General features: G+C 36.5%; 1 protein-coding gene across 1 annotated transcript in view; it reads right to left on the bottom strand.

Moving 5' to 3' along the window:
* Window positions 1–10,000, bottom strand: part of plcb1 (phospholipase C beta 1) — a gene marked incomplete at its 5' end in the record, with an annotated part of 78,448 nt that overhangs the window by 32,487 nt on the left and 35,961 nt on the right. The window contains 4 exons of the mRNA XM_079632270.1: window positions 6,839–7,005; window positions 7,764–7,864; window positions 9,456–9,531; window positions 9,613–9,666. Of these exons, the coding sequence (XP_079488396.1) occupies window positions 6,839–7,005; window positions 7,764–7,864; window positions 9,456–9,531; window positions 9,613–9,666 (398 nt within the window). The remainder of the gene's footprint in view (window positions 1–6,838; window positions 7,006–7,763; window positions 7,865–9,455; window positions 9,532–9,612; window positions 9,667–10,000) is intronic.

The following is a 10,000-nucleotide window of genomic DNA, read 5'->3' as shown; positions in this document are numbered from 1 at the left end:
TATTGGGTCAATTTTTATGAAATTGAGATTTATACACCGTTTGAAAGCTGAATAAATAATCTTTCCATTGATGTGTGGTTTGTTAGGATATGACAATATTTGGTCGAGACACAACTATTGAAAATCTGGAATCTGAGCAAAAAAATGTAAACATTGAGAAAATCTCCTTTAAAGTTGTGCATTTATGTTCACGATTGTGCTGCATTCACTCACACAAATACATGTTTTATATATTTACGGTAGGACATTTACTAAATATCTTCATGGAACATGATCTTAATATGATTTTTGGCATAAAAGAAAAATGTATAATTTTGACCCATACAATGTATAGTTGAATATTGCCACAGATATACCCGTGCGGCTCGAGGCTGGGTTTGTGATCCAGGGTCTCATATAATTACACTGTGACAATGACACCTTAAAATAAAGTGTAACCTATGTGTGATATGCAGATTAAAATAACTGTTTTCTGTAATTGTAATTTATTCCTGTGATCAAAGCTGGATTTTCAGCATCATTACTCCAGTCTTTAGTGTCACATGATCCTTCACAAATCAGTATAATATGTTCAAGAAACATCTTTGATATCAATTTTGAAAACATCAAATTCATTTTGTTTTAGGATTCTTTGATGGATAAAACATAAAAATTAACATTTACAGGTCAAACTCGAAAATTTGTAATGTTGTGCAAATATTTCAGTAATTCAACTTAAAAGGTGAAACTAATATATTATATAGGCTCATTACATGCAAAGTGAAATATTTCAAGCCTTTATTTGTTATAATTTTGATGATTATGGCTTAGGTTACAGTTTATGAAAACCCCAAAATTCAAAATTAGAATATTGTGAAAAGGTCTTCATAAGCTGTAAACCAGAATCATCAAAATTATAACAAATAAAGGCTTGAAATATCTCACTTTGCATGTAATGAGTCTATATAATATTTTAGTTTCACCTGTAAATGTTATTTTTAATGTTTTATCCATCAAAGAATCCTGGAATATGATGGAACTCTTTCTTTCTGTCACTTTTAAACAGTTTAATAAAGAAAACGCTTCTGAACGGTAGTGTAGTTTTCCGGCAGGATCTTTATGGCACTGAATAAAGACGGCATTGTGTTCTCTTCACCTACATCTGCGAGCAACAGAGACTCTCTCACCTCAGAACATTATCACTCTCGTTCACACATAAACTAACAGCTTGTCTCATCGAGTACATTAGCACTGCTTCAGATTAAACTGGAGCTGAAGATCAGCGTTCCCTGAACAGCACTCGCGCTGGAAGACAAGACGCTGGGGGACGGGTGTCCTCCGAGAATAATTCTCATCAGCAGTTTACATTCATTAAGCTCATGCTTTGCAGAGCTCCAAAGGTAATTAACCGTGGCCCTTTTTCCGGCTGGAAGACACCGCTCGGGATGGGGATCGGGATCGCCACGTCTCTGTCACTCCGAAGCAAACAGCCTTTGATTTGCACACCGAAATAACACACACCACCTCGCTGTCTGCAAAGGGGAATCGAATGCTTTTTAAAGACTACAATTACCACACACTGCTGAAATTCTGCAATTGTCTTGTCGAGTCAAATGGAGAATGAAAGAACGGGAACGAGAGAAGAATGTAGATTGCATCTGTTGTCACAGTTCTGGTGGTCATCGAGATGTTCAGACAGGTCAAGACTTTAGAGAGGGTTTTACACTGGATTGGTCACGCTGGAAGACTAGAAGATATTATGTTAAGAGTTGAGCAAAAATCATTGAGCTAGTGGAAAATCAGTCTAACTTTTCATTCTCCTGTTCGCAAAGACCCGCGCCCTTAGTTACTGTCGCTATGTCCGACAAACCACGTCTCTCTCACACACACCATGTTCTCACGCAGTGAAAAACACATCGCGGAGCAGAGGACACTGACAACACACTGACAGACAGGACAGACCAGCTTTCTTTTCGGTTACTTTTGATATTAAACATATTAAACAAAGTCTCACCTTTCAAATTTGGTAATTTTTTGTAAAGAAATGTAAACAACCGTTTTGTGGCTTTTTAATGTGTCTGTCAGATCGCTGTGTCGCCTCAGTTAAATCTGCTCGTGAACCGATCATCTCTTCCTTCTAGTTCATTTATAGCATCAAATAAACATGAATGAACATCAGAAGGAATGTTGTTTTAACCGCGGAAAGACGTCAGTACACTCCGCTTCTCAAGTTCACATCCTCCCATTGTAACGGCCACCTACTGTTAAGTAGTGTTCATGACATGAATGTTAATATGTCTTTAAGATTACTTCTATGGTGTACGTTATTGTAGGCGTGCTGTTCGTATGTGAGAGATCACAGTGAGACAGTAAGAAGGCTCGCGCAAAGAGGTAGATGACCGCTCTACTGTTGACTGTTATGTTATTTTACTGTGTTTACTTTCACTTTGATTTGTAGCGTGTTTCAGAGTATTTTTCTTTTCAGTGTTTACATTCGCTCTCTGACATGTATGTCTGTGAAGAGTGTGCTTAAAGGTAGGGTAGGTAGGATTTATATAAAAACTTTTTACCAAATTTGATTAAACTTTCTATATATATCAATGCATAATTAAAATGTAAGTACTCTGATAAAAAGAGTATAAAAATCGAGTGACTCTAGACCGTTTAATCTTCATTAAACACAGCTCATTATTTCCATTCGGGACGAATCACAGGATTGGCTTGCGCGACTGTCACTCTCCGTCGCCATGACTACCGCCGCTATTACTGGCTCTGCCCACGTGCGCGCAGTCGCGCATCCGTTTTTAGGTGGGAGTGAATGGAATTAATGAGCTGTGTTTAATGAAGATTAAATACACTATAGTCACTCAATTTTTATACTCTTTTTATCAGAGTACTTACATTTTAATTATGCATTGGTATATAAAGACAGTTTAAACAAATTTGAATAAAAGTTTTTTTTAGACAATTCTGACCTACCCTACCTTTAACTGAGAGGAAATATATAAAAGACTCGTGGAACTACCAGTCCGGTGGCACTGTCTTTTTTTCTATTCTTCATCTGGGCAGACTTCGAACTCTGACAGACGTTACACCATGTTAATCTACTAACTCTCCTGACTGCTTTGTCGGACAAAATGGCGGATGGTGAAGTATGATTGGTCAGATCACCTGTCAATCAAGCTCCCTGCGAAGATTTAATGCAACTGACTTTTAAAAAAGTCTTGTTGATTGACTCGAGATTATGCTTTTATAGGAAGTAGTGTAATTGTACAAATCCCTTCAGCTTGTGCTACCAAGTCTTTTTATTGTGTGTGTGTGTGTGTGTGGGGGGGGGGGGGGGGGGGCTGATTTTTATTAAGTAAACATGAGAATAACTTTGATATCATTAGTAATATTTCAAGATCAGCACTTACTCGACTGAAGCAGCTTCGGTCTACATGATTATTCATACATCATTTTATAATAAATTTATGTTCAACTGTGAGACTCAAATATGATCATCAGGCTTTTGAGGAAGGTTTATCTGTTCATCTCTCAATCATCATTGTATTGCATTGCATTAAATGTTTTAAGACTAGAGATTTGATCATAAAACTAAGCATTTAAATATCATCTTACTAAGACATTATTGGCAGATATAGAGTGATGACCGATATTTAATATGCATTTTATGTTAGTATCTGTAATAAAGATCTCATTGATTTACATTACAAGCATCAGAATTTCATCGAACCTTTGGTTTATAAAAATATCAGCATTTATATGTTTGATCTGTTTGAGTCTCTGAATATTTGAGCTGTTTCCCCCTCCATATTCTCACTATATCATACTATATGAGCCATAAAACCTGATGTATCAAATATGAAAAAACACATTTTTCTTTTTGTCTTTTAAACTGCTCCATTTCAAAACATTAGATTTATCTGATCATTATTTCATGTATAGTTTATGCAACTGGTCCCAGATAAAACAGCTAAGACAAGCAAAGTTTTTTTTAAAGAAAAGAAAAATGATTTGTTTTTTGTGATTTTCTAGGCCAATATGACTAGGAACTATACTCTCATTCCTGTGTAATAATCCAGGAACTATTTTGATGTTATGCAATGATAACAGCCATTTCAAATATAAAAATAAGGACAATGTCTCCAGCGTTTACTAGCAATCAGACTACGAATGCTCTTGGACACAATGTAATCCCGCCACCGCGTTTACAAGCCAGTTGTTCTTCCAAATCCACAATCACTATATGCAAACATCAGCGTCCCGTGTGGCCGGCGTGGGGGTTCGACTGTCCACCTGTCTTTGAGATTACACGGAGAAAATCGAGTCGTGATCTGTGTGACAGCGGTGTGTGTCGTGGCAGAACCGCGAGCTAAAGCCTCATGATCATCTCATCTATCGCCATCACTGATCAATCTCCTGTCACCGGCCCTGCGCTGTACACTGACCCCGGCTCCTCTGCGCGCACAGATATTAATACACTGCATCTCCGGAGGTATTGTTGCCATGGTAATGAAAAGTGGAGAACGTTATGGAGGTTTTGTTTTCTTTCCATAGAATAAATATAAGAAAACTCAAAGGCTCTGTTTAAAAAACAAGTGCACTTCTTTGCTGTCTACGGCCTACATACACTCTAAAAAATGCTGGGTTGTTTCAACCCAATTTTGGGTCAAATACGGACAAACCCAAAACGTTGGGTTAAAAATGTAATTTAAAAATGTAACCCAACGGCTGGGTTTGTCCATATTTTACCCAAAATTGGGTTGAAACAACCCAGCATTTTTTAGAGTGTAGGCAACATCCAGACCGACAGACAGATCCTCGTGAATTTGATAATACTGCACAAAAAAGTTTGGTAATTGCATTAATTAAACTTCAGTTTAGAATGAATATGTATATTCATTATTTTTATTAGTAGGCTACATTAATAATTAGTGTATTCATATACTTATTATAAAAGATACTTATTAGGGCTGTCAAATCGATTAATCGCGATTAGGAAAAATATCGAAACTCTTTGGTCATTTTTTTGAGAGAGATGCTAACGTTCTAATCAGATTCAATGATTTATGCTAAGCTATGCTAAAAGTCCTGCCGCCAGACCCGGAGATCGGCTGAATGGATTAGAAAATGGTAAAACTGTTTAACTCTAGGGGAGCTGGAAAATGAGCCTATTTCCAAAAAAAAGAGGCATGTTCCTTCATTAAATCCCGAGGTATTTGCTGTTTGAAGCGACAGACAACACTGAAAAACACAGTTTTAATGCGGCTGTCAATCAGAAGTTGGGTGGGTAAACTAATGAGGGATTATATTTCACATTAGTATGATGACAGGAACTGACCGCGTTCTGTTTAAAAGGCTTCATCAAACCTCATGGGAACGCAAGGCTAAAAACACCCACATGATCAGAGATAACCAATTACACTCGAGCTGTCTATCAGCGATCGATCAATACACATCAGCGAACTGAGCTCATCTCGTCTGCGGTTACACCGATCGGATACGGACAAACCCTGAGCCGGAGCTGCTGGATTCACACATGTACTGACAGCAAAATCAGTCCAACAACCATTGCATCTCAACATCAGAGCCGTGATTCAAGAGCTGAAGATTTTCAGTGAATAATGAATACATTTGGGGCTTTTTCTTCTCATACAAAGCGTCATGTGACTTCAGAAGATTTGGGATATAGTGAATGAGTCATATTAACTTATTTTAGTCACTATGAACGATGAATCTAAATTAAATCAATGCTGAGATGCGCCTTAGTGCGATTTCATTGAATAAATATATCGGGTTTGCACAGCGGCACTGGATGTTTTTTTTTTTGGGGGGATGGATGGATAGATGTACATTTACTACATGTGACAAAGGAGAAAATATGAAGATATAGAAATATTAGTATTGTAATTTTACAGTTGTATTATTTTTGTTCTGCTGCAACAATATGTATTGTGAAAAGGTGAAATGTGAATTGTAAAATAAAATTATTATTACTATAATTTTTTTTATTTTACAGTGAAATTGTATTAGAACAATATTAATATATTACTTATTTTATTTTATATTTATTATTATTATGAATAATATTAATAAGTATTATTTTTATTATTGGTTTAAGTGATATATAATCAGAATATTATTTATGTATTTATTTATTTTCCAAACTGTGAAACCCAACATACAATTACAGCAAACTTGGATCTCTTTATATATGTATTTTGTATAAATTTGTTTTTGTTGTTGTAATTTTACAGTTGCTTTGTAAAATAATAATAATAATGAAATTCTTGTTTTTTAATTTACACTGAAAGGATAAATTATAACAATAGAAATATTTCCTTATTTATTTTTTATTTACTATAATACATATGTATTAATAAATATTTACAAATATTGTATTTAAAAAAAAAAAAAAAAAAAGATTAGGGGGAGGCCAAATTGTGCATCCCTACATACATAAGATTACTTGGAGCTCTTTATATATACGGTAATCACATTATAAATCAAAATTGAAATGATCAGAATTTTATTATTTGATTATTTGATTTAAAGTAGATAAAAAGATTATTTTTTTGGTGACACTTTATTTTAAGGTTACATAGTTACATTGTACTATAATATGAATTAACGACATTATACTTACTATAGAGTTACGGTTTGGTTGAGGGTTAGTTGCTTGTAATTATGCATGATTTACAGTTATTACTATAGTAAGTACATGTAATGTGTAACTACGTCACCTTAAAATAAAGTGTTTCCCCCCAAATCTTTCAGCCCTACTGTGAACCGGATGTAAAAACTTCCTCGTGTTCTGGATTCAGAGTTTGGGGAAATGATGGCATTAGTCTCAGACCTTTCTGGATCATCCCCGGGTTGGGCTCAAACTTCTCCATGAGCATCTGCGTTTGCTCCGGCCTCAGCGGCGGGTACAAGATCTCGTTCAGACGAGGGTCTCGCTGTTTGTTGTTGATGAACTCCGTCAGCTCATCCATGGTGAGGAAGTTTCTGCTCTTCGCACCGCTGGACAGAGACGTGAGAGATGTGTGTGAGAGATCAAGAGTGTGTATGGTTTACAGTCATAATCATAACAATAAGATGAGCAGGAACATCCCAGTGTGCAAATTACACAATGACTTTCAGGAAGGTTGTTTTTGTTTTTAACGTCTCGGTTATGATCAATGCCAATTATCTTTCATTATGATTTTTTAATTGTAACATGCGCTCATGCGTTCGTCTCATATAAATCGTTCCAACATGACTTGAAGGCATCATTAGCTATACATAATAAATAAAATAAATAAAGATAAAAATGATAAATAAAAAGAATGTATAAGAAAATAAGTGGATAAATATATAAAAAACTGATAAAAATACATACATAAAATAAATAAAACACTTAAACATAAGAAATAAATACAGATAAAATTAGAAAAAAGATAAATAAAACAAAAATAAATAAAAAGTTAAAAATAACTAAACAAATATAAAATAAATAAATAAAGATAAAAACAGATAAATTAAATTAATAGATAAAAACTAAAAATGGTAAATAAAAACAATGCATAAAATAAATGCATAAAAAAATAAATTTATTTAAAAAAAAGATAAAAACAGATAAATAAACAAATAAATAAATAAGAAACATAATTAAATAGATAAAAACAGAAATTTAGACAAATAAAAACAATGTATAAAAAAAAAACGTATGAATGAACCATTAAATACATTTTTTTTTTGTATATTATTGAAGGCATCATTAAAGCTTCATAAAGACTTACAGATCAGCAAATATCTGGTTAATCTCCGATCGCGGGCAGAGATGATTGATGAATACTTTGTAAATGTCAGGGGTCAAATCCTCCAACGGGATGGAGTCATTCTGCAGAGACAATCAAAGGAGGAAATACATATTCATATATTTATACACAACATCCAGACCATGTAACAAAACAATTAATCACCAAAAACAGAGCCAAACCTGCTTTTAATAACATGCTCTCATATTAATAAAAACAAATATGTGACCCTGGACCACAAAACCAGTCACAAGGGTAAATTTTCTGAAATTGAGATTTATAATCTGAAAGCTGAATAAATAAGCTTTCCATTAATGTGTGGTTTGTTAGGATAGGACAATATTTGGTCGAGACACAACTATTGAAAATCTGGAATCTGAGGAGCAAAAAAATTTAAACATTGAAAAAATCTCCTTTAAAGTTGTGCATTTATGTTCACGATTGTGCTGCACTCACTTAGCCTGGGTTTCCCCATACTGCCTTTGCGCAGCGCGATTTTATTCTCGCTGAAAGGCAGTCTGGAAACCATGGACCTGATTTTCGCCTCGTTTAGGGAACCAATCACAGAACGGGGAGGGAGCAGCAAGACGATGACGACATCTATGCGACACAACTAAGCAGTTTGTTTATGGATTCAACATGACAGCAGACGCGAAGCTACCTTTTGATGCAGCCTTAGATATTGTTCTAAGTAGTTTAGAACGCAAGTTTATTTAGAAAAAAGAGCAGTTTTTGGCGTCAGCTTTTGGCGCCTCTACATACGTCGTCTGGTATAATGGAAACGATTGGCTATGAGCTACGTACAGGCGCATTTGATAGACATTCTTAGCACCCAATAAACGGCGCCGGGCATTCGTAAACCACGCCTCAAATACGAGAAAATGCACATGTGGTTCCCAGACCCAAGTCTCAACGAGAATTGGGTCTGGCGTTAGCCAGGCTAGCATTCACTCACAAAAATACATGTTTTATATATTTACGGTAGGACATTTACTAAATATCTTCACGGAACATGATCTTTACTTAATATCCTCATGATTTTTGGCATGAAAGAAAAATGGATCATTTTGACTCATATATTGCCACAGATATACCCGTGCGGCTCCAGACTGGTTTTGTGATCCAGGGTCACACATCGCCCACTTAAGCCGGCCTCCATATTAATTAGTTCATTCCATCCTAAGAGAAGCATCTAGTCCGAATCAATTGGTTAGTTACGACAAACCCAATAACGGGCATCAGTCAATGTCATCCACACGCTGTTAGACATTCATCTCCCGCAGGAAACATCGGAAACAGTGAGTCTGGAGCTCGAGGCTGATTAATGCTTTGTTGCTCAAAATATAAAGCAGCAAACAAAAAAAAGAGAAAGCCATGAAAGTGAGTCAGAGGAGGAGGGCAGCGAGAGTAAACCCATGATGATTTCTCATTAGCTGTACACTTCTTTCCCTCGCGAGTCTCCCGAGGCCTTTTAACATTATGGATTTTGAAAATCTCCCTGTGTCCGCCGCTCAACCTTTATATTCGCCGTAAAACGATAAGGCAAACAAATAGACTCCCCTCGTTGCAGGGAATGAAAAGGTAAGATGTCATTTGTCAGGCGATTAGAAAGGCAACGGTTTTTTGGGAAAGGCCTCACAGGTTTGTGGAGCGATTAGCCCAGCATATGCTCACCCGGCCGGACGGAAGATTACAGCTCTCCAGCGCCGTTTCCACACGCTTGCGGTCAGCGGAGAAGATGCGGAATATGCTGCCGAACGAGAGGGAAGCGTTAGGGGGGTTACATCGGATCATGAGCTGCTTTATCAGGAGAAAACGGCGGGTGTCTTACTTCTTCACCGGGACACGACCCTCTTGGTTGGGCTGCAGCTTGAGTCTCGTGAAGCTGGAGAGGAACAAAACAGTTTCATAGGAGAGTTGCACATCAGTCATTCTCTGGGAGCGGCGCCATTGTTTGGACTTGTGTCTCCATATCTTACTACTGATGAACTGGGGACCGAACTAATGTAATGTAAAAGTTTTTCACCAGAATGTCAGATCATTTCAAGATCCTATTCATCACTTGTACATTTTTATTGGATGGATGGAGGGGATGGATGGATGAATGGATGGATGGATGAATAGAGAGATCGAGGGAGGGAGGGATGGATGGATGGATGGATGGATAGAAGGATGGATGGATGAATGGAGAGATCAAGGGAGGGGGAAGGAGGGAGGGG

The sequence above is a fragment of the Phoxinus phoxinus genome (genome assembly GCF_949152265.1).
Source record: "Phoxinus phoxinus genome assembly, chromosome: 13".
In the NCBI taxonomy this organism is placed as follows: domain Eukaryota; kingdom Metazoa; phylum Chordata; class Actinopteri; order Cypriniformes; family Leuciscidae; genus Phoxinus; species Phoxinus phoxinus.
This window is presented reverse-complemented; position numbering and strand designations above follow the sequence as displayed.